The sequence below is a fragment of the Purpureocillium lilacinum genome (genome assembly GCF_023168085.1).
Source record: "Purpureocillium lilacinum CBS 284.36 DNA, scaffold_2, whole genome shotgun sequence".
Taxonomy (NCBI): Eukaryota; Fungi; Ascomycota; class Sordariomycetes; order Hypocreales; family Ophiocordycipitaceae; genus Purpureocillium; species Purpureocillium lilacinum.
The window spans coordinates 1,506,315-1,533,930 of record NW_027072112.1 but is presented as its reverse complement, the minus strand read 5'-3'; the positions used below and the strand labels follow the sequence as shown (position 1 = coordinate 1,533,930).

Here is a 27,616-nt window from a genome sequence, read left to right as displayed (position 1 = left end):
CGCCGCCTTGTCAGTGTACTTGCACGAGGCGCGACGCGCCGGCGAGGAGGCTGACGCTGGCAACTCGCATCTTCTTGTTGTACTTGTACGAGTCCTCGTACCCGAACGTGGGCTGGTGCTTGCAGGGCGAGCATTGTCCCACCATGGAAGCTTATTGCTGCCTTACAATCCCTTGTACCCGGCGTGCGGAGGGATGACCTCGACGTGCCAGGATGTCAGGGCTTGGCAGCTCTCGTCTCCATCGAGCATTGCTGTCTCGACTCTCCACAGCGGGACAGCCCCAATCGAGACACATTGTCGCCGAATCCTCTTCCCTTGCCTCTGCGCAGGAGCAAGAACCTGCAGCAAGCTTTCTCTGACCCGGTCCCTGTCCCGTCCTTGTGTGAAATGCCGTCAGGGCCACGCGTCCTATTCATGCTCAATTGGCTTCGGTCCCTGGCCAGCTCGTCGGAGACGTGTTGGTTGTCCAAACAGCTGCTCACGTTGCGTGCGCACCTTGTCAGAAGATGTTGGATCTTTCTTTACCAAATGTCAAGAGTGGGGAACCTGAAGTGGCTGAGGAAGTGCCAAAGAGAAGACGCGCATCGGAGCAGTTGCTTTCCTGGGCTATGCTTGCGCATGTTGGCTCACAGAAGCTCTCTTGAAAAGTTGGCGCACTATGGGGACTTGCCGTGCCTGGCCCCCTCGTTTCCGTCCTGACTGTGAGCGGGTGGGACCAATCACACTCCCGGGCAACGCGTTCCTCGTCGTTGTTGCAGGTTGCAGTTCCTGCACCAACAAGGGGTGCAGCAACAGAAGGCCATGGAACATGACCTCCTCCCACCATGTCTGGACCATGACGACCCCAATGGAGGCGTGCCTCGCGCTAGAGCTGTAGGCGCAACTTAGCTGCATGGGCCTAAGCCACGGGAGACGAGCCCACGCAGGTGGCGCACGCGGACCCCTGCCGCCCTGTCGACGAAAGTCGAAGATGCTTGGATGCCTCGGAGGACCTGGGTTTGTTTGCGCATCCACGATCGGCTCGGCTCGACGAGTGAGAGGGCAATGTAACATCCCGAAGTATGGGAGACCTGCAGAGAATGACGCCTGAGAATACGTGCCCATCGTTGCGCTTGTTCGAGCAAGCTGCCTGCACACTTTGTTGCCTTGCTGGTGGGCTCAACAAAACTTCGTCTCGGAAAAGGGCCATGCAGGGCCGCCACGCCAGTCCTCATGTGTTGTCCCGGCTGGCGGGGTTGAAGCGCGTGTATCGGTTACAACGCTTGGTGTTCTAGTGCGAGAACGTCCTAGGGAGCATGTCGACGGAGCGGCCATGCTGCAAGTCATTCAGAGCAGGCAGGGCGACTCAAGGGCCCCAGTCTTGCGCCAAGGTCGCACTGCTCAACATAGACTTTCTGGCGAAAGAGTCGAGACATTGAGCAGGACATTAGTGCTTGCTTATAAGGTCCAGACCAACGCCCCGAGACGCGGGATGACAGAAAAACGCCCGTGCAACGGACTCGGCAAAAAGTGCTTGGACTCTGTCAGCCTGGACTCGTCATCTGGACTGCCCGTTCCAGACCAGGAAGCCCTGGGAGCTAAACAGTGCAGCCAGCGGCGCGACAGGAATCGGCGGTGCTCCGCTTGGAGTTGAAATCGGGGCACAAGAGTCGAGTTACATCTCGAGCTTGTTACGCGTCAAAGCGGAGAAATACTCGTACCTGTCTGTCTCCAGGGGTTGCCGGCCCCATCTGCTCGCGCGAAGGCCTGTTATCCAACCCATCGTAACGGGCCCAGACATGTGGAGAAGTCAGATCTGGCGTGGAAGCATGGCATCCACCGCTGAGGCGCAGATGTCCAGTTTTGTTCGTGCATGCCCGTACACGGGGCGTTCGGACTACGTACTTGGTCGCGGACGCAGCAGCGTCCAACGCGGCGACTTCAGGAACTGTTACCGCAAGCAAACGCCCTCGACTGCGATCCATGCTCGTGCAGCTATCGCTTGCAATAAGCCGAATTTCCCGCGTCAGGCGTGTTAATGCGTCTGGAAATGGTTATCGACAGGCTGGCAGAAGACAGGCCGGGGAAAGGGCCTGACATGTGCGGGAGGCTGACTGTCGCTCCTGAAGGGAACCCCTGCTCCATCGCTTCTGGCCCAAGAACTTGGACATGGAGCCAAGGGAGCTCAACAGGGGATCCTCCTTCAAGGCTCCCTGCTCGAGGGGCGTGGCCTTGTTTGGCAGCGCCGAAGCTCGCGCGGCGACCAGGGACCCCGTCCTGCGGTCGGAGTCGTCCCGCGGGTGGCTGGTTACCTGAGGAATCTCTGAACCGGTGAAGACGCGGCTTGCCTGAGCCCGACAAAGGGTCATTCAGTGCTGCACCGCAGCCATGATGGCTTGAAGATGGCTTGATGCTGGGATTCGCGGAGGGGGCCAGATGCCACGTTCCAGGCGGGCGGGAATCGAGGCAACGATGAGATGGGGTGCGGGAGTAACTGGAACCTCGTGTGCGGAGAACCTCGAGTGGTGCTGCCCTCGCAAGCCTCGTAGGTACCTGCCTTTCTGCCCATGGAGGTTGACTCGTGCTCGGCATAGTACCCTACTGGGCAGTGGACAACGCCTGCTGGCCCTCGCAAGGCAGGCGCGAGCAGCCCTGGAGAGAGAACCTGGAAGGAAAGAACCGCCAGCAAGTGCTCCATCATCACAATCGCGCCTGCCTGCGCCGCTTTCGCGTTACGGGGGCAGGTGAGATTACTGGTCGAAGGAGGATACACGTAGTTGCGCGGCAGGTACTCCGTATACAGCGCCGTACTTGGTGCTGCCGTCCTCGAGTAGGTAACTTGCAAGGTACTTGCCCTGCTTGGTACATCTACTCCGTACCTACAGACAGAACACGATGAGATGGTGCCTGATGAAGACGAGTAAACTCACCCACGGTGGGGAGGCCAATGCTTCCTCCACTTCCAGGTTGCTTGCCCGTCTTGCCCCGTCCGTCTTCAACTGCACCGTGCTTCCGGTCCCCCACCTCTCACGGGTCACAACCCCGTCACACCCGCGTGCGTGCTTGCTGCTACCTGCATCCGCCTTGAGGCCGGGTTCGAGGAGACGCAGCAGGAGACAAACAGTCAGCCAGCGAACCGAGACAGCCGCGCACGACGGGACGACAGTCCATGCCTAGACCTGCTGTACCCGGGCCGGGTCCCAGGTGCCCGAGGCGTGTCTGGAGCCCGCCATTGTGTGCCGTGCCGTCGCAAAAACGGGCTGCACCTCTGCCTCGTGGCATCAAGTCCAGCCCGAGACATGCTCAGACGCACCGTCCTTGCAGGCGTGGGCGCGGCGCATCGGCGACGTCTCCAACACCAAAAGTCCAGCGCTGTCGATCCAGGGCCAGGCTAGCCCAGCGTCTGACGTTTCACAGCCTCCCGGTGACATGGCTCGACGACCCTCGGGGCCTGGGGCGGCGCTGGGTCTCGGAGTCACCAGGCACAATGACCTGTGGGCGAGCATGTCGTGCGACTCGACGGCTGGCACCACGGCCCACGGCTGGCACCACAGCTGGCACCACGGCGAGCAAGACGGCCGGCACCACGCCCAGGGGCCATGGGGGCCTTGGGAATCCCTGGTTGAGGCATAAGCTGCTGTGGAGATGAGAGTGGACAGGGTTCCAGGGCCCCTGGAGGGAGGCGCGTCGACGTCGCCCTCTGGCTGGCTCTGCCACGGCGCTAGGAGGGCGTCGAGGGCAGGCTTGCTGCATGCTCAACTCGCACTGCGGGCCACCGCTCGCGTGCCGGCCCCGTCCCCCAAGCTGCGTCGAGGGCGCTCCCATGCAGTTGGTGCTGTCGGGGGGTTCACGGGGCGGGTTCCTCGTCCCTCCCGCCCTGTTCCACCGCCGCTGCTGTTCCTCGCGGCGGGCCTGCCCGGGCTGGGCACATGAATGGGCGGCCGCCCCCTCATCAGCCGTCCGCTGCAATCCTTCGGGCGCTCTCTCGCCCTCTGGCCTGGCCTGGCCTGGCCTGCGCGCCGTTGGTTCATCCAAGCGACGCCCGCCATGCCGTTCCTGCATATCACTGCAGAGGGATGAGTGACGGATGCCCTGCAGCCGCAGCAAGCACAGCCAGAGCCAAAGGCGAGGGGGATTTCATTGGGGCGACAAGACCAGGGCGGATTCAACCAAGCGAGGGACCCTCTGTTTTGCTCCCCACGCCCACGCCCGGCAGAATCGAGCACGACCCGACGCGGCGGATGGCCAGATTGATGAACCGCGCTTGCGTGGGACACAGTCGACACGCTAAATATCCACACCATCCACACGCGCCTCTGCTTGGCTGGTTGGCGGCCGCCTCCACCAGCACTCGTCGACTTTCCGTGTCTGGACGATGGACCCTGGACTGAGGTGCTGCTGGTTGCGACGTGCGCAGGACGACGCGACCAGTACCTGATTATGCGGTGCGACTCATCTAGGAAGCTGTCGACGTGACGCCCAGCTGAGCGGCCGGGCGTCGATGGCTCTCCCATCTCATTACCCCCAGCCCTCGCCCTCGCCGTGCCTGACGCCGACCTTTGTTCATCCGTGAGCCGTGTCCCGTCGACAAGTCTCCCGCCGGGCCTCCCACCGTTCACCGGCCTTGACGGCTAGCTCGTCCGTTAGGACACGCCAACAGCCCCAGAAGCTGTCTGAGACACCCACGCAGGCGCAGCCGCAGCCGCACCAAGAGCCGTTCCGACTCCGCGGGACGACGCCTGTGCTTAGACGGAGACTGCAGTCGTCGTCGTCGCCGTCGTCCCACTCAGCCGCCTGTTTTTTTTTTTTTGGGTAATCTTTGACCCAGTCAAGAACGCCTCCGTCAGTGCTCCTCGCACTTACAAGCATCGGGCCCTCGTCCCGGCAACATCCACCAGATCGTTCCACGTTGGCTGCTTCGCACGCAAGCTGAACTCCATCACTGCTTCATGGCCACCGCCCACTGGGCTTCGTATATGCGCCAGAGGGCACATGCCATACGACGCCTTGCATTGAGACGGTCGACCACCCAATCGCCTCCGTCTAAACTATCACAGGCATCGGCCCTGCTCGACCCCCGGATCCGAGGTCGTTCTCCCCTAGCCCACCAGCAAACACACACTTTGCACCCCGGACACCTGTGCCCCCTCCCACCCCAGAGTACCTGCCCTTGCCCTCGCCCGGGCCGGGGTGTCTGCCAAATCCTTGCTCGGTGCTCTCTCGTGGCCCCCAAGATTGCACCCAAATCTCTCGCGGCTCCCCGGCCGTCTCATTATAATATCAGTGCTGGCCGGCGCTGGCCCTCAAAAACCCCCCCACAGCAGGTCCCCGTACCTTGCTTGCTCCGTGTCGACTGTTGCGATCTTCGAACAACGGCCCTTTTTGGGGTTTCACGTCCATCTTGCGCCGGCTTGCAGATCAGGGGAGCAATTCCGGCCTCGTCGTTGGACCTGGACCACTGCCAATGATCCGGAGGGCACGACTTGTCGTCGCCCTCTGCCGCTCCACCGGGAAACCATGATCACTGCATCGTCCTTGTCCCTGTACTCGGGGTACTACACTGGAGTACCCACACAGCCCGTCAAACGAGACAAAAAGGACCCTCCTAAATCTCGCCCATCTGCTCCTCCTCAGCGAGCTACCACACAGCCCTCCGGTCCATCCTCCACGGAACAGCTTTCGAGTGCGAGCGTGGCCCAGTTTCTGAATGCAGCAGCCGACGGTCCCTCCTCGCCCGAGAGGTTACGAAACTCGAACAAGCAGATGAAGCGGGTATCGCGATTACACCGACAGCATGGCCATCGTGCCGCCTCGTCGGAGTCGTCATCCCTAGCCTCGGTGGGTGCGATTGATGCCATCGACCGGCCGCCGTGGGAGATCGCCCTCGAGAACCATTTCATCGCCCGCCGGACGTCAATTCGGTCCAACGATAGCAGCAGCACCCCGTCTCGCGACCGCGCTGAGAGCGTTTCCAACTTCAGCAAAAATCTGTTTCACCGAAGGGGCAAGTCGAAGCGGGAAAGCAGCTCTCACAGCTCATCTGCAAGCTCGATATACTCGGTCGACGGACCGGTCGACATGACTGGAGTCGGGACCAAGGACTCCATTATCCCGGCCATCTTTTCTCGCCGGAAGCCCTCTAGAGACGAGGCAATTCAGAAGAAGCTGCAAATATCCGGTCCTTTCAACTTCCAGCACGTGGCTCACAGACAACGGAAGCAAGCTGCTCACGATGCCCAGGCAGCGTACGTGGTAGACCCCACCGCAGATTTTCCTCCCATCCCAGCCCACGCTTCAACCAGCGTGCCCACTGCCGGGGATGGCCCAATGGCAGAATTCCGCAGCCAGTACGCTGTGTCAACGGATTCCATAGACGAGGCAGATGACGGTCACTACGATGCCACGACGCCCCAGCAGTCATCGTTTCCTCGCCAGCCGGCTCCAGTGCCCGGGCCTCGACGGCTAGTCAAGCATTCGCGCTCACGGGAGCATCTTCGCAAAAGCCCTCCGCGGGCCCCTGTGCGGCCCCCACGTTCGCCCGTTGAAACCAGTTTTGCTTCTGCGGTCCCGCCGGTCCCGCCGCGCGTTTCCAGCCGCCAGTCCAACTACCCAGAGCCTCACGAGAGTGTAACGTCGACACTTGTTGACCGTCCGCAGACGGCTGCTGGCTTCCGTCGCCCGCAGCCCTTTCCTCCCTTCAGCTCCGCAGACCATCTGCCCACCGCCACGTCGGTCCATCATGAACACGTACCCTTCGTCGAGGACGGAGCGTCGTCTCCTGTACTTGGCGAGGCATACGATATGGCTTGGCCTCTGACCTCTCCGGTTCAGGGGTCGTACGATCCGATCCTATCCGCGTTGCCAGATGTGCCCGAGGAGGAAGAGCATTTTGGCGTCTCTCGCCGATCTCGCCTTAGCCTGGCCAGCAACAATTCCTCGCTCCGAGGAAGTCATTCAGTTCCCATGCTGCGGTCGCTGGCGGAGTCACAGAGGCCAATGAGCGGCGCGTCGGAAACACTTGGCCGATTTGAACGCCCTGTCGCGCATGGGGTTGCCGGATCGGAGGCGGGGGGGCCAGCGGGATCAGAGTTCGACATGTTCCTGGAGCGCTGGGAGGACGACATCGACTACTGCTACGAGCACGAGGCAGAGGCAGATTGCAACTATGAATGGGGACGACCTTCACTGGAGACTGCCCGAGACAACAACTCTCCTCCGACACATTCGTTCATGGATAAGGAGCTGGGCGAGATGAGAGGTTCTGGCCTCGCGCAATCGCACCCCTCGCTCCTCTCGCCGACCCCCCAGGACCTGCCGGGCCTGAGTCCTGCCAGTCAGACCTCGGCCGTACTGGGTCACGAAGCCGTGACGCCCACGTCGCATGCGGCCGTGACAAATAACTTTTCTTTGCCCAAGGGAGACAGGAAGAGCGTTCGACACCTGGATCTGAGGACTGGCAACCGCGCGTCGTATGCATCAAGCTTCAAAGAATCCCACGGGTTCACCCTCTCGCCGTCTTTGCTCATTCCCGGCGACTATCAGCAGCAAATGCTGATGAAGGAGGCTGAAAAACACACCAACGGAGAGTACGACGAGTACCAAGTCCCGCTCTTCCAGGCGGCTTTCTTTGACGAGGGCATCCATGCGAACATGAAGCCGACGCCATTCTATCAGCGATCCAGCACGTCAACGACTACGACGGACTCGACCTCGCGGTCCAACTCGACCGGAAAACGGCACATGTCGACGGCTTCTTCGTGGACAACACTGACGCGCCACACGGCGAGCAGCACGTCTCTGAACAAAATGGCAGGCGTCTGGACCGACGAGTCGGAGCCGTTGCCGGCGGTCAACTTGGCCGACAAGATGCATGCAGAAGACGAGCACGACCCAAGCAGCGCGGGAACCGGCGATGTCGTTCCGGAGCTCGTCGGGTTCGCCACGACGACCAATTCCAGGAGAGTGCAGCACAAGAGCCACGCAAGCGAGTCGCATGTCGTCGACGAGCCAGGCCCTGGACGGTCACCTGACCTGCCGCGGATGCGGAGAGGGCGCGCCAGAACCACGAGTCTGAGCACCCAAACGCCACCGCCCGTGGGACAATACGCCTTGTTTCCGCGGGCTTATGTGAAGGCGAACAACGCCGACCAAATCTGACATCGATCAGTGTCCCATATACACGCTGCGCCTAGCGATGCTACAGCCGTTTAGCGCCACACCACAGTCGTTTGTTTTCCTACAACAAGATAAACTTGAACTTGCACATGCTCAACACGACAGCCTGCTTTTTTTTCCTTTTTTTGGTTCCGGATTTCTGCGCCTATAGATGGCATGAGATTTGCACCGCATGTGGCACGTCTGGCATGCACGTGCACCAGTGCAGCAAGGCGTGTTGTATGGCAGCGCACGGACCGCGTGGTTATGTATACGCTTCTGTCTCTCGTTAAGGGCGTTATTGGCGGGATTTTCTTCTATGAAAGACGGGAATTGGGTCTTGCGGAATTAGACGGCGCAAAACGGACAGAATTGCTGCACGCTGTTTCTCTTGGTTTGTCGAGCAGCCAGCTCGGAGAAGAACGGTGGTTGCTACACAAAAGTCGGGTGGCTCAGGGGTTGGAAAAGGAGAAGAGGATTCCCACACACGCAGTGCAACAGCGTTGTTTGTCCTGCACTCACTCTCTTGAGGGCGTAGCTTGGGCACCAACCGCAAGAGACAGACAATGTAGATCAGAGATATAGGGGCGACACCGAGATTTACGCGTCGACCTAGCTAGGCCTGGCAACGGTACTCGATAGGCACAAATGGATTCGATCGACACCAAGAAACGAGATGTTTGGTGCATGCGGCAACGTGAGTGATGCTGTCGCCGCAGCCGCCATGGGTGTGCTCACTCCCGCCCCAGCGGCCACGGGGTTATCACGAAATCGTCCAGCGGGCTCTTCCTGAAACCCGGCAGTGCGGGAGGTTGCCTCGCTCGGCCCTTGTGATGGAGCGTCTCGCTTAAGGCGCCATGCCAAACGCTCGTCAAAGCTCATACCTAGTAGTCTCTGTTCGGGGGTTGGTACAACTACATGCACAGCTATCGATTACACAGGTACAGGTACGGCAAGGCAAGAATCAAGCAAGACAGCCCTCGTCACTCTCAGAAACCAGCCCTAAACGCCGTCAAAAGCTCGTAAGTTTCGCCCCCTTGTCGAATGCCATCGCATCCCCTCCATCCATCCATCCATCCATTCATATCCAGCGCTGCCAAAACGAGCATCTGCCGGACGAAAACGTTCCGCTACGAACGTTCCCGCCCCCCGCTCTTCTTCGTCCTCTCTGTGCTCGGAGCTGAGCCGAGCGAGCCTAGCCCGTCTTCTTCTTCTTCTTGGGCCGCTCGTCCTCTTCCTCCTCGTCGTCCATGCCCTCGTCTTCGTCGTCGTCGACGCCGCTCTCTGCGTCGCTCGCGCTGCCGGAGCCGGAGCTCTCGTGCGCGCTGTCGTATTCCTCAGCGACGTCGCTGTCGCTGTCGGCGCGGAAGTCCTCGTCGACACTCTCCTCGTCCTCGTCGGCGGAGCCGCGGTCAGCCTTGCCGGCCACCACCTCGTCGTCCGACTCGTCCATGTCCTGCTCGCGCAGCGCCGCGGCCAGCATGTTGGCGTCCTCGTCGATCTCGTTCTTAACCCGCAGACCCTTGAGCTTGAAGAAGGCCTCGAGCGCCTTGAGGTCTTCACGGTTAATGTTGCTGAACTGCGAAGAGCCCGCGCCGTTCTTCATGAGCACGGTGATGTCAAACGTGGACAGCGTGGACACGGCGCCGCCCACTCGCGAGAAGGTGACCGACTGCGTCTGTTCGTAGGCTATGTACGTCGCCGGCTTGGGGACGAACATGAAGGCCTTCTCCAGACAATACAGGAAGCCCTCGCTGGCCTTGATGGAGCACTTGATGCCGTACTGGCTTCGGTGGCTGTGATGACTGCGTCAGCAAACTGCACGCGCAGAGCACAATGTGCGTAGATGGGATAGGAGCATACGTAATAAAGTCCTTGGCCGGAGACGAAATCTTCTTGTTGGCCAGGCCCCTGAAGATCTTGGCCACGACATGGTGAAGAGGCTCCTCGTAATGTGCGTCCAGCTTGTCTTTGTACTTGCTCTGCAACTCGCTCTCGTCCAGGTTGAGGTCGATAGTCACCTCCTCGTCCTTCTTAAACTGCATGACGACGAAGGGATACCGGGTCTGGCCCTGGCGCAGCGGCGGATCCAGGCCAATACACAGCATGCAGTGCATGTCGTCGGGCTTGGGCAGCACCATGAACTTCTTGATGGCGTCGTACTGGATCTTGTAGTCGTAGGTCTTTCCGCGGAGTCGGAACGAAGCTTCGTACATGTCGATGTCGAACCGTCCTCTGTGGGGTTGTTCGGTCAGCAAACGCCTTCTGATGGCGATTGAGGGCAAGAGGGGACAAACCTTGGGGTAAGGTGAAGCACGTCGAGAAAGGTGGCGATGGTGTCACCAGCCATCTCGCCAATCTCCGCTTTTTCGATGAGGGTATCGTAGAAGAGAGTGGCAGCGTTCTGCTCCTCTCCTTCGTCGCCGCTAGCGCCGTCCTCGCCCTCGGTCTCCTTCTTGGTGGTTGTGCCGGGGATGTAGAAGCGCATCTCAACCAGCTGGTCCCTACCAGCGCCGGCCTTCTTTCCCTTGCCGCGAGCGCCGCCCTGGCCGTCCGTGCCGGTGTCGTTGGCGTCCTGCGGCAGCGACATTTCGACGGCGACCTCATTCCGGCCGGCGAGGTTTGTGTTTCCGATCTCGGAGTACGGCAGCTCGAAGGCAGGCTTGTTCTGGACGCTGAACGTGAGCTCGGCCTTGGAGAACTCGGCCTTGCCCCAGTTCCAGCCTCGCAGGGCGTGCTCCTTGGACTCGAGAACGGTGCTGTACCAGTTCTTGAAGACCTTGCTCAGGCGCTCGTAGTCCTCCTGCTGAAAGCCGTCGAGCTGGATGATGCCCGAGTTGCGCTGGAGGATGCGGACCTCGTAGCCCTTGGAGGCACGACTCCATTGCGCGCCGCCAATGTTGCTGTGATCGAGGGTGAATGTCTCGCCGCCGCCCGACGGCTTCCAGCCGAAGCCCGTCTCGGCAAACCTACACTTGCCGCTCTCCTTGGAGAGGTCAAGGTAGATGCTGTCGAAGCTCTCCCTGTACGCGTGGCGTCAGCTTTGGGCCGTGACAGATGAAGGCCAAACGAGGCCTCGCCAGCTGTCAGGGCGCGCGGCGTCCTGGAGCGGCGCCCTTGCGCGGACAGCGCCAAGGAGAGGGATTTGATTTGATTTTTGCTCTAGACTCACATTGCAGTCATTTTGACGAGGGGCCGAGAGAAGCGCCCGTCGCAGTATGTTGGCGATTGCGATGGGTGTCGACGAGGAGCTCTCGAGCAGGTGGGCGCAGGCGGAGTTAAAGTGGTGGGTGGATAAATTTGAGGCGCATCAATTGTCCAGAGCTCCCATCGCACACGTCGCACGCGCCACCACTTTGGGGAGACGCGCCAGCGAGCGAGCGTGCGTGCGTTTGGGCGTGCGCGCACCGAGTGGAGCTCCGCTGCGGAAAGCTGCCCGGCCGGCGCCAGCAGGCGGGGGGCACAAGCTCCAGCGCTGCAGCAGCGCAGGCACGGCACAGCACCTGTGCCAGGCACTGCAATGCGCTGGGGGGGCGTCGGGGCAGCCTGGGCGGTCACCTGAACGGGACGAAGCCGGCCCCGCCTCCCGTCCCCTTCCAGTTCTCCCCCAAGCCCCCCGTCACCATTTGATCCCACAGAGACAAGGCCCGAACAGTGGGTCACATGGCCCCTGGGACGTCGATGCTACGCTAGAAGGGCGAGGTAGCTCCAGATTGCCCCAGTCGGCTATCTTAGCAGTTCTGATAGTGGCGGGTCCGGGAGTCGGTCCTTTGGCCGCCCTGCAACGCTGCTACAGTACTCTCAGACCTGCTGCCGAGTAACTGTTGCGCTTCCATCTGCCGGCCAGAGGGTGGCCAGATACCTCAACGCCATGAGCCTCCGCTGACGACAGTCGGCCGCGTGCCCGCCTAATAAGCCGTGGATGCATGACAACATCACCCTGCCGCCCTCAACAACTCCAGGACGAAGCCGCACCAACTCCCTCCCTCTCCTTCACCTCTCCTGCATCGCTCATGTAGACACCCTTTTGCTATTTGAGCGCGGCTGCATCGCACAGACTGTTACCGCCATGACGGGCTCCGGCTTCGGCTGCGCCTCCGCGGGCAGAGTCACCGCCGCTCTCTTGTTATCCTTCCTGGCCGCGGCCACTCCCGCTGCCGCCTCGGCCGATCAACACCGTCTCGTCAACCAGGACGTGTTCCTACCCCCTTCTCCGGGCTTTGTCCCGCGGCCCGAGCCTCCGCGCCCGGCAGAACACACCTTTACGCTACGACACATCTACCACCATGGCACCGACCGCCACCCGCGACTGCACCGCAAGCGAGACGTCGTCGGCCGCGACGACTCGTCACCCCGCGTCTTCTTGGCCGCCGAAGACGACTATCCAGAGCACGACTTGACACATCTCAGGGCCAAGAGCAGGCCGCATACGATAGAGCGCCTCGTGGACCGGCGACCTGCCGTGGTAGATGCCATGGTCGCTCGGGCTCGCCACGACGGATACGCGGCCGTCCTCGATGCGTCTGCCTGGACTATGGATGAGGTCCCGACGCCCGATGTCACTGACAAGAACACGGTCCTGAGCTTGGCATACATGACGGCCGACGCCTATGTCGAGGACGAAGATGGCGCAGACTGGGAGGAGGTTGGCCAGCCGTTCAACCGCAGCGTCGATTTCGGGTGGCAGACCGATGGGCTCCGGGGCCACGTCTTCGCCGACGAAACCAACTCGACCATCGTCATCGGCCTCAAGGGCACCACTCCCGCCGTGTTCGACGGCGATGGCACAACGACGAACGACAAGATTAACGATAATCTCTTCTTCAGTTGTTGCTGCGCGCAGCAAGGCCAGTGGACGTGGCACAAGGTCTGCGACTGTGCCACGGGCACATACTCATGCAACAACACCTGCGTCACTCAGGAGCTGCGCGAGGAGAACCGCTACTATGCTGCCGCCCGGGAGCTCTTCTCCAACGTCACCGAGCTGTATCCAGATGCAGTCGTGTGGTTGACGGGCCACTCGTTGGGCGGTGCAGTCACGTCACTTCTTGGCTTGACGTACGGCTTGCCGGCCGTTACCTTTGAGGCCGTACCCGAGGCTCTTGCTGCATCTCGCCTAGGTCTTCCCGTCCCTCCCGGCTCCGACCCGAAGGCGCCTCAGACACGCGAGCACACGGGGTCGTTCCACTTTGGCCATACTGCGGACCCCATCTACATCGGCACTTGTAACGGCGCCACTGCTTCTTGCTCATTTGCCGGCTACGCCCTAGAGACGGCTTGTCACACCGGCCGCGAGTGTGTCTGGGACGTGGTGGCGGACAAAGGGTGGCGAGTTGGCATTGGCACACACAAGATTCGTGCCGTCATCTCAGACGTGATTCTGAAGTACGACGACGTTCCCGAATGCAACTTCACTCCCGAATGCCGCGACTGCGCCCCATGGAAGATGTATGAGAGCAATGGGACTGAGAGCACGACGACGAGCCAGTCAAGCACCTCGACGCGGACTCGCACTCGCACTTCAACTTGCAAGACGCCAGGGTGGTGGGGGTGCCTTGACGAGACGACAGGCACAGCAACTGCGACAACGTCGTCGTCGACGTCCACGTCCACGTCATCTACCTCGACCTGCGAGACGCCTGGCTGGTTCTGGTGCAAAGACAAGACAACCACGACGGCCCCTGTTGTCACCACGACATCAACCACGACTGCCACGACTGCCACATCCACAAGCACCTGCGAGACACCGGGCAAGTTTTGGGGCTGTTGGGACCCAGCGGAAAGCACCTCGGGCACCGCGCAGCCCGGCACGATGACGACGATAACGCCGCCCCGGGTCACTGCGACAGCGACGGGCACGAGCGAGCAGGCGGCGGAAACACCGGGAACGCGAGGCGCGCCCAGCGGGGCGCAACCTTGTCGGCATCGCAGTTGGACGGGCGCTTGCAAGGACCGAACCCTGGCCAAGGGGGGCAGGTTCTCACCAGACGAGATATAGCATATCTTGCGAGTCGGACACACCATCAATCTCGTCTTTTGGGCAGAAGTATTGGATGCTCAAGAGTTTGCCGGAATAGTCATGTGGTGCTGGACAATGATGCGCATCCGCATAGCCGAAGGCGAATGGGAAGCATTGCCTTTCAACCCGGTATTCGAATAGTATAGCCTTGGCCTTTCTTTTGTGCGGCGGGGGTTGTCTTTTCTGTTTTCTGCGCAGGGTTCGAATTTGGTGTAAAGGGCAGCGTGCGGGCGTTGGATTTTCAGGCGGCATCACATCACAACACTCATGAAGATAGTATAGACACAACAGCCGGAGCGAGAGCGGCCTTGGAATTATGGCTTTGTAGGCTAGCAACATATATACTATAGAGTCAGCGAACTCTTTTTTGTTTTTCAACACATATGTTCATTGCAGATTCTTTGCGGAAGGCAGCTGTTGCGTTAGCAACTTGGAAGTTAGTAGGCTGGTGTGGCGGCGCTGTCACAGCGCGTGATGTCACCTGAAGCCTGCCCGCACCCAAGCAGCGCCTCAAAAATTTCCAGCTCCCGAATGCTCGGGGGGGGCCCCTCGCCGTAAAACGCGTCTCCCTCCCGCAACCACCAATCCACCCACCCAGAGCCTCGTCCTTCCCCAATCCCAACCACGACCGTCGATGAATCGACGTGCAACGGGGATGCGACACGCTTACCCGGGCCAGCGACACCTGCCGCCATCATGAGCCTGGAGTCGAAAGCGTCCGACAGGGACGAGTCGCGCGCGTCGCCCGCCTCCGACAGCGATGCCGACAGCGACGCCAGCGACAGCAGCCAGAGCCTGGACAACACAGAATGGCTCGCCACGACGCGCCAGCGCCGCTCCACGGCTGGCAACCGCATGAAGTCGATGCTGGCCAACGAGGAACCCGACTCAGACCTCGAGCTCCTCTTCGCCGAGGACGAGAACGACCAGGGCTTCTCGGATGTCGACGCCGATGGCTCCGACGTGCAGATGGACTCGTCTTCCGACGACGAGGACGACGAGAAGAACGACGACGACCTCGAGGGCGAGAAAGAGCTTGAGCGCCAGGCAAAGGAGAAGCGCCTCGCCCAGCGCAAGCGAAAGGCGCAGGAGGCCATCCCCGTCAAGTTCCGCAAGAAGGTCCGCATCGACGCCAGCCCGGCCGCCGCCCCGGCACCGAGACCAAAGAAGAAGTCGGAGCGCACGTCCTGGCTCCCGTCGCCCGCCGACATGCCGACGCGCGCCTCGTCTCGCAAGACCACGCGCATCTCCAAGGAGCAGCTGCACCAGCAGATGGTTGAGCGCGAGGAGCGGCGCCTCAAGCAAGTCGAGCAGATGCAGAGAAAGGCGGCCAAGCTCGAGGCGATGAAGAAGCCCCCCATGACGCAGGAGCAGCGCCTAGCCGAAGCGGCCATCGTCGAGAAGCGCAACAGCAAGAGCCTGAACCGCTGGGAGGAGGCAGAGAAGCAGCGCGAGGAGGAACGCAAGGCGAAGCTTGCGGCGCTCAACAACAGGACGCTGAAGGGGCCGGTCATCACGTTCTGGAGTGGCGTGAGAGAGTGGAAAGACGCTCTCGGCCAGCACGTCACAATGGTGGAAGAGAAACCCAAGAAGAAGAGGGAAAAGATGGACAAGGGGCTCAAGGGCAAGGCGGCCAAGGGCAAGGACGGCGACGAGCAGGCCACGACGGCACAGGCTGCAGAAGAGACGAGCGAGGACAAAGGGAATGCCACAGCCGCCCCGGCCACGGATGCTCCGCCGACCAAGACCGAACCTTCGGCCGACGCTGCAAACACCTCCCCAGCAGCCGCGCCCACTGCCACACAAGGCGATACCGACATGAGCGGCCAGCCAGTGTCTCCTGAGTTGCAGCCACCTCCAGCGGTTTCCGCCGGCAACGAAGACAAGCCTACCGCTGCGGCCGCCGAACCGGTTCCAAAGCAAGAAGAACCTTCCCGGCCGCTCATGGCGATGCCTCCTCCGCCACCTCCGCCTCAGGTCAACTCGACCGCACCACCGAGTGGGCTCGCAGCACCGGCACCTCCTCCCCCGATACGGAGCCCGAGTCCGTTAGCGTCGCCCGCAGGCCTGTCACGGCCGGCGGATGCCAGACCGTCCGGTGTCCTGGCCGCTCCGATCCTGGCGCCACCCCTGGGCATCGGCATGAACGGCGGCCTTCCACCGTCAGACATCCCCAAGTCCAACGTCCTCGCACCGCCGAATACCTCACCGCAGTCTGCTCCTCCGTGCCTGCAAGCTCCGCTTGCGCAGGCTGTCGCTGTCCCACCGGCACTTCCGCAAGCTGCTGCCCCTGAACCCCAGCCTCTTCTGCACGACACGCATCTCGTGCCGATCGACAGTGATGCCACACCTGCCGCGAAGTCTGCCACTCTTCACTCGCCAGACGCTCCTCCGTCCATGGAGGCTCTACAGTCTACAGATGTTTCTCAGTCTGCGGATGCTCCTCAGTCTACGGGAGTTTCTCAGTCTGCGCGAGTTCGTCAGTCTACGGATGTTCCTCACTCTACGAATGTTCCTCAATCTACGGGTGTTCCTCAATCTACGGATATGCCTCAATCTACGGATATTCCTCAACTTGCGGATGGCCCGCAGCCTACCGAGCCAGCCCGCAGCTCGACCACGGCGCGCAACGCCATCATCTACCAAAACTTTGACCTCAACGCCATCCGCGACAAGGCGGTGCAGACCCAGATTCTCTTTGGCCGCAAGATGACCAAGCTCTCCAGTACGCTCTCCCCTACTATGCCTGTCCTTGCCCCTGCCACAGCCGTCCACTGACCTGCCCGCATCAGAACCCGCGCCGGCCCCTGTCTGCGTCATCACCAACCAGCCCGCGCGCTACCGCGACCCCAAGACTGGCCTGCCCTATTACAACGCCGCTGCCTACCGCGAGATCCAGCGCCTCAGCAAGGGCGACTATCACTTCAGCCGTGAGCTTGGCGCCTGGGTCGGCAGCGGGGCCCTCGCCGCCCGCGGCGTCCCGGAGAGGTTCCTCAAGCCCGAGACTGAGGAAGAGCGCGCGAAGAGGCTCGAGGAGAAGCGGCAGCGGGAGAAGGAGGCCGAAGAGGAGAAGAAGAAGAAGCAGGCCGAGGACGACAAGCGAAAGAAGGAAGCCGAGGAAGAGAAGAAGAAGAGAGAAGCAGATGAGGAGGCGAAGAGACAATCCAACGCGGCGAAGCCCGCCGAAGAGAAGGCGACTGCCCCGACCCCTGGACCGCCATCAAGCGCACCACCTCAGGTCTCTACTACTACACTCACTGCCACACCGGCTACCACACCAGCTGTCGCACCGGTCGCCGCACCCGCCCCTTCATCCATAATCCACAAGCCAGTATCTCAAGCACCGCCAGCGCCGCCAGCGCCCCAGCAGCCGAGCAATCCGCCAGCGGCGGCAGCGCAACCCCCGGCTCAACCACCACGGCAGCCCGTACAGCAGCAGCCCGCACCGCAGCCGACACAGCAAGCACTCCAGCAATCGCCGCCGCCGCCAAGCCAACCCCAGCAGCAGCCTCCAGCGCCGGCAGCGGCCGCAGCCGCGGCCACCACACCGCCGAAGGCCAGCGTCGCGGCACAATAGTGGCATGTCGTACTAGGCCCGTCCCCGAACGGGAAATGAGGCTTTCAAGGGAGGCAAGGCTCAGGTTGGCTGCACGTCGCTGGTAGCATTGGCGCTTCACGATACGCCATGAGCCGGTAGGCATGGTGTGCGGATAAGCCGGGCGGCGTGGACCGCGTGTAGATGTACGAGTAGATTAGATACCCCATTGCCTGCGCCGCTCCGGCAGCGACAAGGCGCCGAATGCCAGCCAAGATAACCGTGAGACCAGTCCTCATGTTGTTATCGAGTACGTACTACGAACAGTTGCACCGCGTCATGGGTTTTCACACACATACACAAACGTCAGATAGTCGTCTTGGGTCGTCCAATTGCCGTCGTCTTCTACAACTCTGTGCATGGACAGCGAAATCAGCACAAAATGCCAAATGTCTGAGATCCCCTTGCGCTTTGTGGGTGACAACTCTGCATCTCAAGATCCCGTGTACGCCTTCTAGCTCCCAAACGCGGCTCGTCCAACGACAAGGGAGGGCTGCAGCATCTTCTATCTCCTGGTCTATAATATCCTGCCTGCAGCAAAGCGTGTTCTGAAAAAATACATGGGTATCAAAATTCGTGGCCTCTTTTCCATTCAATGCCCTGCGCGGGCGCGCCCGTGAAATGTAAGGAAATGGCACGTGTGGGGCGGATCGTGCTGGAGTAGATGTTTGCGTTGAAATCGTCGGACGCGTGGCCCTGAATGCGACTCGAGGGTAGGGCGACGCGAGGGAATGTTTAGGTGTAGGTGCACGGGCAAAAGCCTTGCTAATGTGTCTCTTTGCACCTGATGGCGTCCACAATCCATCCCATCTCACTGACAAAGTCGTCCAGGCCTGTGTCGATATGTGTGCCCAGCAAGTTGGTTCCGCTGACTTGATCGTTCCTCGTGTCGGCTCTGGGGAGAAGTTGCGGGGAATTGAATGACTTTATAGCAGGCCTGGGCGCAGCCACGCTCTTCTCCTCGTCGCTTTGGCGCGGGAGGCTGTATCCTCGGAAGACCTCACTCGAAAAGGGTGCATCAATGACAGCTTGATGTGCAAAGTTGTCTGCTTCAATGGTGGATGCAACGTCATCATCTTCGTCGTTGGAATCGTAAAAGGATGGAGGATCATCGGCCACCAGCTGGGGAGAAATCGGAGTTGCCAGCAGGCTGGAAGTTGCCGATATCGACCAGCGGGGCTTCGCGTTGGTCTCGAGTTTCGGGAGAGACCGTTGCGACTCCGGCTGTTCCGCTTGGTTGCCATCCGCTTGACCATCATCTGGTAGCTTTTGGTCAAAGGGCTGACCGGCCGTGAGGGTGATTGAGCTCAAGTTGGACGCTGCTCTTGGGATGGTGTCGGCAGATGCTGAACGTTGGAAGGGAGGTGGAGACAGAGACGTCGCGTAGACTTGGTTCTCAGAGATGGCAGACGTAGCGAAGTTGTCGTCATCATCGACATCCTCTGCGATCTCGTCAGGAATAGATAGCGTCGTTGGCTGGTGGGGCACGGCTTCGACGTGAGTTGGAGTGCCGTCGGACAGGAAACGCCGCAAAGACTCGGGCGACAGGTCCCTGGTGCGTGCTCCCTCCGAGGGCGTAGAGCTGCGCGTGTGGGCTGGTGAGTCCTGGAGGAGGGAGGTGCCCTCGACAGGCTCGCTGCTGTCGGCGGTCTGACCTCGTGTGGGCGACCGATCAGCGTCTCGTTGGCCTAGTCTCCGCGTGAAGAAGCGCTTCCACGAAGGGGCAGGAGAGGGCGAGCGTGTGCAGGGGCGCTTCTGGAGGAGTGTCGAGGCCGACCCGAGGCGGCGAGCTGTTGATTCCATGACAGGAGCAGGGGCAGGGCGCGGCGTGGCGAACTTGGCATCGGGGTCCATGGTCCTGAAGCTCTCCTGGCGCACAGAGGTGAGAGAGGCACTGCGTTGGCGCAGGCTTTGCTCGACGGGGACGATGAGGGTATTGACCGTCTGCCCCGGCAGGGACGGGCAAGCCGTGGTCCAAGGCTCGGCGGGATCGTGAGTCTCAGTTGAACCGTCGAGCTCGTACTGCAGGCAGCACAAGGAAGGGCCTGTCAGCAGGGGTCGGGGGGTCACGGCGGTCATGGCGGCGAGGAGGAGGCAGAGCTCTTACATAGTAGTAGTAGGTGGCGCCCATCTTGAGTCCCCCATTCCTGGGCGCAGCGGTCGCGGCGACGTCGTCGCAAACAATATCCTTGAAGGAATAACAGCCTCGCCATTGACCGCGGCCGCGTCGGACATCCCGTCTCATGGTGTAACACGTGGAAAAGTTGTCCCAAGAGCCAATGAGCTGGACAGACTGGACCGAAGGATCCGTTTGACTAGAGGACAGGCGTGTCAGCTCATATCACGGCTCATATCAGGGGCAGGCCTATAGGCGTGGCCGAGGCGACGATGAGCTGTCAGGGCCGGCCGCTAGCTGCATCGCGGGCTAGCACCGGTATGGACACAAGATTCGCCCGCCCTCAGCCCTGTGCCCGGCGGCAGCGCAGGCGCAAATTACAGGGTCCCTGCAGCAGCGACAAAGCAAAACGGTGAACGTGAAAATGAGAGTGAGAATCAAAATCCCATACCAGCGCAGCACATGTGTCGGCACAGGATATTGCCGCGACGCTGACGTGCCTGAGGAATGGCCAGTGCCCCCGCCGAGGCCAATGGTCTTGCGCCGGTGAGACAGGGCGACGCCCGCTGAAGAGCTCCGCGTGGCAGGTGAGGCAGGTGAGGCGGGTGAGGTGAGGCGGGTGAGGCGGGTGAAGAGGCTGCAAAGGGGGCGGCAGCGACAGGAATGAGGGCGAAATAAAGGCGCAAAGAAAATTGGTGCACGGCCAAAACCAAGTCGAAATATTGAAACTGAAAAAAAGGGACTCTCAGACTTACAGCAGAAAAGTAATCAGGGTCGTCGTGGGATCCATGGCGACGCAAGGGCGGCCGGCGGCAAGTAAATACTCGGGCGGCGTGCCTATGGTTGTGTGCCGCCACGTATAAGAGAGCCACCCTCCGCGCAGCACAGCACAGCACAGCACAGCGCAGCGTTGGCTTGGCCGGCGGCGCGCTTGTTCCGCCTGTCGCTTCGCTTCGCCCGGGCGGCTAACTCGTGCGCCGATGCAGACGCAGGGCGCGCGCGACACCTGGCCGAGCGACGGAGGACTTGGTCTTGCCGCAGTCGGACGCCCAAGAAATGGAATTGGTCAATCACAGCGGCTCGCGAAGCACCGAGGCGCAAGCTCGCAGTCGCATGTTTTGCGAGGCGCCGGCGCCAGTCGGTCGGAAACGGAGATTGGCCAATTGGGGGCGGGCGTTGGGGGAGGATTGGCCGCAAGCGCCAGGATGCACCGCGAAGCTATTGATAGGATAACGAGGAAGACCAGCAGCCGGGCGCTTAATAGTAGTCGAGGATTCAAGGTCGATGGGAGGAGTCAACCCGGTTTTGCCGTCGACAGGGACCAGCTGGCTGTGTGGAGATGGGCCGTTTGAGATTTTGATTTCGTGCGTGTTGGCGCCGCGACCGTCCAAACTCCCCGGCCAGCTGTACGGAGTATGGCCGTGAGTGCTCCCGGAGGTACTGTATGGGACAGCTGAATGCCTATGTTGGATCGACAACCGGCAGCGGAGGCCAGGCGGTGTGCTGCCAGGGGTCTCCCTCCACTTGCGAGGGTGCAGAGTCAGGCCGTGAGTGAGTGGCAGTCGCACTGCCGGGCCAGCTGAGGACGAGGCGGACAATGCCGGGGTGAGCGAGTGGGCGAGGGAGCGTCGACGTCGGAACGTCGATGCGTGGAGAACGGCTCCGCGTATCTCCCCGTCGTGAGGCGATTGGGACCGGCCCGGGTCGACGAGATGACGAGCAACGAAGGGCAAAGGTGAAGAAGGATGGAACGGTGGGCACGGGGGGCCGGGCTGGGCGTGTTCTGGATATATCGTATCGTGGGCTCCGTGGTAATTTTGTGGCACGCAGCAATAGTTTCCGGCCAGGTCGGGGATGGCGCGCCTGTCCAGCTGCTCCAGCTCGTCGCCGAAACGGGCAGCCCAGCCAGCGAACACAGCTGGACAAGGAGCCTGGTGATGTGACGGCGCGGTGGAGCTGAACGTGGTGCCCGGCGATCCGGGTGAATTGCTGGTGTAAGCCAAGGACGGCGACGGGACCAATGGAAAGTCTATCGCAACGCAGTGTTCCGTTCTCGTATGTGTGTCCTCCGCACGAAGGAGGATGTAAGTGCGGGCTTGGCTCGTGCGAGTTACGAGCACGTACATCTGCCTGTGCGTTGTTTCTGCAGAAGAAGAAGACGCTCGGGGCAATGATTCGTGCTAAGCAACGGTATAATGCAGAGTGCTTTTTTTTTTCAATTCTTATGGGCGGCGGCGACGACGACGGGGACGACGAGATGATGGGTCGAGCCATCTGTGCACCCACCGGGCCGGCGGGTGAAGATTGGACGACGGGGCTGGCGTTCGTCTGGCGGCCGTGCCATGGCCTCCACCAGCCGTGGCATGGCGCTGATGAGACACGGTGAGGTTGGCGAGTGGACGGATGGGATGGATGGACGGGCGTGTCTGCTGGCTTGTCTTGGTGGTGGGTGGATGCAAAGGTGCTGGTGGTGGTGGACCTGGAGGTGGAGGTGGAGGTGGTACCTAGCGGTGGAGCAGCCTGCAAAGTACCGAGCGAGCACTCGCATCGCAGGGAGGGCAGGACGTGCCTGCCTTGCCTGCCTCCTTCCATCCCAGCTGTGACATGTCTGGCTGGACCTGGCGTCCCCTGATGATGAGGGTGCCTGGCCAGCCAGCCAGGGTGCCTGAAGGCTGCCCAGTGTTCCTGAGGCCCCGCGCTCACCCAGTTCGTCCTTGCCAACCAGCTTCTTCGACTGCTCTTCTTCATCCCGCCGAGGACAGAAAGCATGCGAGCGCGTCAGCTCATCACCCCATCGTTACCCAATGTGCTGTGCCCTCGGGGCTTTTTTCCTAGGACGAGATCCATACGGGTCAGTGCCCCAGAAGCTCGTGCCATGGCATGGCTAAGGTACAAAGCCCGTGGTCGCGCACGCACTTTGCGCCAGTTAACCCTTTGCAACAGGTGCCCCCATCGCCCCGAGAACGGCACAGCGCAGGACCCTGTCGTGTCCATTGCTCGCTCTGGCTGGGCTGGGACGATTACTTATTTACCGCCGCCAGGGGCCTGCTCCCTCAATCCTCGTCCCGCCCCCGTTCCTCGTCTCGCTTCAGCACTGGCTCCTCGCTAGCGCCTGCGGATACTGCTGCAGTGGAAAACGGGGGTCTTGACATCCTGGCATCCTGGCTAGGGTCCCCCCCCCCCCTCGTCCCCCAGGTGATTGTTGATGTGCTCCAGGTCTGAAATGGGCATCCCAAGCGTCTCTTCGCATTGCAGCGTCGCCTCGCAGCCAGTGAGTGCCCGTCGTGGCACTCCATCCCATCCCGCTTCGTCCAGACCGTTCCGTCCACCGCCCGGCTGCCCTGTCGATCTGACGAGTCCATTCCATTCTGTTTGACCCTCCTCCGTCCGCTTTGTCGAATCCAGCCAAGAGCGTGGCTTCGGCGTCTACCGGCCAGCTTCAAGCACCCCGAAGCCGAAACCTTGCGGCCGGCCGGGCCGAGCCCTGCCAACGTCACCGTAGTCAATGCGCGGCCGTGGCCGGTGACGTGCTCGCGCAGACGGCGGCAGCGTCCAACGCCGTGCACGGACAGCAAGGCGCAACAGTGCATATGTACATAGTATGTACAGGGGCCGAGTCAAGGCGCAGACAGAGGGTAACTTGCCGTGAATGCTGCACGCAGCGGCGCCAGGCCACCAACTCTGGGCATCACTGGCCAGCCACGTTGTCGCGGCCCAGAACGAAACGCACCGTTGTGCTCACATCATCATCAATGCGGGAGAGACGAAAAGAAGCAACGCCAGACCGGCCCCGGTCGTTGCGAGATGTGCCGCCATGCCTCATCAACCCTGCTGCAGTGTCGCGTCGCACGGCGCCATGCTCCCTTGGAGACCCAGTGTCTCCCTCGCTGCGGCATTGTCCAACACATCCAGCCATTCCCAGGGAGCCCACGTGGACTGCCAACCAACCGCCGCGACTCTTCTGCTTGTCACAGGCAAGACGCGGCCGTGGTGGGTCAGGAGCTGCTTCTCCGCGTCAGAGGCAGCCAGCAACCTCCGCCCAGCGCTCCACCACCGCCGGGGGGCGTTGCGCACTTGCAGCAGCATCCATAGAGTGCACAACCGTCCATGCATGCAGTATCACGGCCGGCAAGCAACCCAACTGCCAACGGCCTGCTCCAGTCCCGAGCACTAGCGTGCAGCAACAGCTGAAAGCTTGGATTGGCCTTCGCCCAGTCCACGTCACTGTTGGCTCTAGGGCCACACGACATGGCCGCAGAAGCCCTCTCAGTCTGTCCGATCCCAGCACGATTACCGCTGTCGTGAGCGCCGGGCCGGTGCCCGGTGAGACGACAAGACAACGGGGCCAAGCGAAAGCCTGGACCACGTTGTCGACCGCGCCTGGCCTGCGACAAGTCCCTTCTCATCAGTGACCAAACGCCGCCGCACGGGACATGCGCGACGCTCCCGCCCACTCAGCTCACTGCATCTTGAACCAATGCGATCATGTTCGAAAAATAGAGTACAGTCCAGGCCGCCGCTCCCGCTTCCACAGGCTCCGCGTCGTCGTTGTCGACATCGACGTCGTGTATCGCACCAGCTGCCCCTCCCGGCCAGCCGCTGAATCGCAGCCAAGGACGCACAGGGCAGCGACTTGGGCTTGGCCGACTCCCAGGAGTGCGGCTTCGGGCACTCACCCCACGTCGCACGACATGTCCCCGGAAGGCCTCCGCCAACACGGGCTCGGCCGTACTTGGTACGACCGGCAGGCATGCAAGCCTCCGTGGCTCAGGCAGGTGTCCGTCGGTACTGATTTCATCTGCGCCGGGCCACTGCTGTGTTGCCAACGTCGCGGAGCCCTTCTCCCATGTGCCCTTTCATAAACCGCCACCACCGCTGTCGAAACATGCGTGACAGGGCCACGGCCAGACGACCAACGTCCATCCCAGTCTGCGTGATGGCATGTACGTATTATACGCGTCGCGTCGCGTCGCTGCCCTATCGCCGCGATGCGTCTCGGCCGCAGCATGCAATCGGCGAGGGCAGCTTGCGAGCTGCTCGGACCGCTGCCTCTGCCGCTCCTGCCGCTGCTGCTGATGCGGGTGCTGGTGCTGGTCCTGCTACTGCGGCTGACGTGCAGGTCACGTACAGAAGAAGCATCGTCAGAGTTGCATTGGCACAATGCACGACGTCGAGGTTGCCGCGATGGTCGAGATACAGTAGTGTAGGTACAGTCATGGAGTGTCCCTCGTCAGACGCACGTTCGGCCATCTCACCGCCCGTCGTACCGTGCTCGTGCCCGTACTCGTGCCGTACCACGCCGGCTCAGCGAGATTCGTCGCCACGCCGTGCGAGGCCGCCTCATCGTGCGTAGGCCGTAGGACCGGAGATCGGAAGCCCAGCGCGGCCATCTCACGCCCGCTTCGTTGTTGAGCCTAGTGACGTCGTGCGTGCCATCGCTTCGTAAGGCCTGACAAGTCCCCGAGTCCAGCCAGGGTCACGCAGCGCACGACAAGACCAAGGAAGGGCCAAGAGCACTCCCGGCACACGGAAGTCACAAGCCGCCAGCGATGATATGTTGTATTAGAGTAGTCCAAGCTACGCCGGTCCATGATGTGACATGCACACCAGCCAGCCAGATGTCGCTCCTATTGCACGTGTCTCTCTCCCTCCCCTTAAGATCGTCAACAAAAAGGTAGAAAGTAAGAAGGAAGAAACCACCACTCGTAATATACACAGTCGAACAAAAGCCGTGCGCTGCACCCAGGCCATGGACAACTTCCTCGGCCTCGGACGGTTGTGGTAGAAGTGCCGCACTCAGAAAGAAGAGAAAAGGGCGCAGGATTATTACAGCATTAGTTTTGGAGGTTGGGGAGCCCGCTCTCTGGCCGTGTACCAGCCCCCCGGCGTCATGATCCAAGAAGCAACGCGCCGCCCACGTCCACGTCGAAGGGACATGGCGGATGAGGTGACGATAGGGGGAGAGCAAATGAAGTAGCGATTGTACAACACCGCAAAGGATGTGTGAAAAGGAGATGGTGAGCGAGGGAACATTCCGAATGTGCGGCATCAACGTCGTCTTCGTGTTTATGTTTGGCTTGTTTGTTTCTTCGAGGGACCTCGTCGGTGGGAATCTCATTTCGACTTTGCCTCGCGCTTCTTATCCTCGACACGGTTGCTCCGGGAGCCCTTGTACTTTGTGTTGAGCAGGCCGTCCCAGAAGGTGAAGAAGGGCTGGGAGAAGTTTGTCTTGATACCCCACGTCTGGTGGTGGATGTCGTGGTAGGCGGCGTTGTTGCTCGTGATGAGCTGGAGCGGGTCCCAGGGGAAGCTGTAGCCGCAGTGGTCGTCGACCGTCTTGATGGTGGAGAAAGCGAAGAAGCAGGTGCCCTGGCGCACCGTCATCCCGGTGACCTTGAACCCGATGCCGGCGCCGAGGGTGTCGAGGAGGAAGCCCTCGAGAGGGTGGTTGTAGAGCGCTCCGTAGGCGTAGGGCACGTAGAGCCGGTGGTGTCGCGAGTGGAAGGTGGCTGCAAGGAGACGAGTCAGCGGGCTTGCCGAGAAGGCGGGCGAGACGGGATGGCGCGTGAGAACTTACTGTACAGCCAGCGGTTCATGTGCATCAACCGGTGGAGGAAGTACTGCCACGTATCCAGGATGAAGACGGCGACGAAGAACTGCAACCCCGGGACGAGCACGTGGTAGATGAGCTTGGCTACGGCCAGCTCCCAGGGCGCAAAGCCCGGCGCAGCAGACTGGGCGGTGGCCGAGACGGGGTAGTAGCCGCCGGCCAGGGCGCCGGCCAGCAGCGGGTGGGAGACGGAGAGGCTCTTGGACAGGGCGGTGGCGTTGAGGCCGAGGGCGGAGAGCAGGCCGGGTACGGCGCGCTGGGCGAGGCGGAGGCGGGTGGCCCAGACGGCGACGTCATAGTCGGACTTGCCTTTCATCTCGGGGGGCTCGGTGATGGCGAGGGCGGCGCCGGTGACGACCTGTATGACCTGCTGTATGAGGACGTCGCGGGCGACCTCGTAGCGGGTCGCGTGGTTGCGCTTGAGGATCTCGTCGGGGGTGTGGAGGCGGTACTGGGGGAAGAGGTCGAGGACGTCGATGGCGTGGAAGAAGAGCGACATGGCCCAGTAGACGGCGACGGGGAGGAGGAGGGACAGCCAGAAGTCGGATATCCACGAGAAGACGTCGCCCGTGGGCTCGAGGCTGTACGAGGGGAGCGGCGGCAGGGCCGTGTCGAAGAGCGTGTCGTTGGCCATTGCGGCGGCGGCTGCTGCAGCGAGGGAGCCGGACGTGTGGTTCACCATGGCCCCTTGCTTGTGGTGTTTGCCTGTGCGATGTCCGCGTCGGCCGGGGGAGAGGGGGGGGCGAGGTTGGTTGAAGTCGGTGAGGCGCGCGTGCGATGCAACCAAGGCCACGGAGCTTGGGGGCGGGAGTCGGAGCGGGTGGTCGTCGGGGTGCGTGCGTGCGAAGCGAGCACGCGACGGACGTTTTCGTCAACGGAAGCCGGGGGGGTCGGGTTTTCGACGATGGGCGCGGGAGAGCGGGAGTGGAAATCCAAAAAAGCACAAGGTAAGGAATGGACGCGCCAGAGTGTAGTTTTGTGGTACTTGCGCTCTATTGACGGCTCGCGGCGGCGGCGGGTTTGGACGAGGAAGAGACGGCCCAAGAAAGGGAAAAGGGAGTGAGCGATGGGATGTATAAGTTCAAGTACTATGGTGGTGGCGACGATGGGGGTGGAGGGGGGTGGGCAGACACAAGGAGGCGA

At 61.5% G+C, this 27,616-nt stretch overlaps 6 protein-coding genes across 6 annotated transcripts; 3 read left to right on the top strand and 3 right to left on the bottom strand.

Annotated features, from left to right (window-relative positions):
* Nucleotides 1-5,496: 5,496 nt before the first annotated feature.
* Nucleotides 5,497-8,136, top strand: PLICBS_002275 (uncharacterized protein; the record flags this gene model as incomplete). Its single annotated transcript, XM_018321914.2, has 1 exon — nt 5,497-8,136. One exon carries the CDS (start codon nt 5,497-5,499, stop codon nt 8,134-8,136), a length of 2,640 nt encoding a protein of 879 aa, XP_018179394.2.
* A 1,192-nt stretch (nt 8,137-9,328) lies between these two features.
* PLICBS_002274 (FACT complex subunit) lies at nt 9,329-11,316 on the bottom strand (the record flags this gene model as incomplete). Its single annotated transcript, XM_018321913.2, has 4 exons — nt 9,329-9,929; nt 9,997-10,368; nt 10,431-11,156; nt 11,306-11,316. 4 exons carry the CDS (start codon nt 11,314-11,316, stop codon nt 9,329-9,331), a joined length of 1,710 nt encoding a protein of 569 aa, XP_018179393.2.
* Nucleotides 11,317-12,202: 886 nt separating this feature from the next.
* PLICBS_002273 (putative lipase atg15) lies at nt 12,203-14,131 on the top strand (the record flags this gene model as incomplete). Its single annotated transcript, XM_065599990.1, has 1 exon — nt 12,203-14,131. The coding sequence occupies one exon, from the start codon at nt 12,203-12,205 to the stop codon at nt 14,129-14,131; it is 1,929 nt and encodes a 642-aa protein (XP_065456062.1).
* A 717-nt stretch (nt 14,132-14,848) lies between these two features.
* On the top strand, nt 14,849-17,729 carry PLICBS_002272 (uncharacterized protein; the record flags this gene model as incomplete). The annotated part of the gene is made up of 2 exons (XM_018321911.2): nt 14,849-16,877; nt 16,945-17,729. The coding sequence occupies 2 exons, from the start codon at nt 14,849-14,851 to the stop codon at nt 17,727-17,729; spliced, it is 2,814 nt and encodes a 937-aa protein (XP_018179391.2).
* A 783-nt stretch (nt 17,730-18,512) lies between these two features.
* On the bottom strand, nt 18,513-19,878 carry PLICBS_002271 (uncharacterized protein; the record flags this gene model as incomplete). The annotated part of the gene is made up of 2 exons (XM_018321910.2): nt 18,513-19,769; nt 19,855-19,878. 2 exons carry the CDS (start codon nt 19,876-19,878, stop codon nt 18,513-18,515), a joined length of 1,281 nt encoding a protein of 426 aa, XP_018179390.1.
* Nucleotides 19,879-25,977: 6,099 nt separating this feature from the next.
* PLICBS_002270 (uncharacterized protein) lies at nt 25,978-27,107 on the bottom strand (the record flags this gene model as incomplete). Its single annotated transcript, XM_018321909.1, has 2 exons — nt 25,978-26,372; nt 26,441-27,107. The coding sequence occupies 2 exons, from the start codon at nt 27,105-27,107 to the stop codon at nt 25,978-25,980; spliced, it is 1,062 nt and encodes a 353-aa protein (XP_018179389.1).
* Nucleotides 27,108-27,616: the final 509 nt, after the last annotated feature.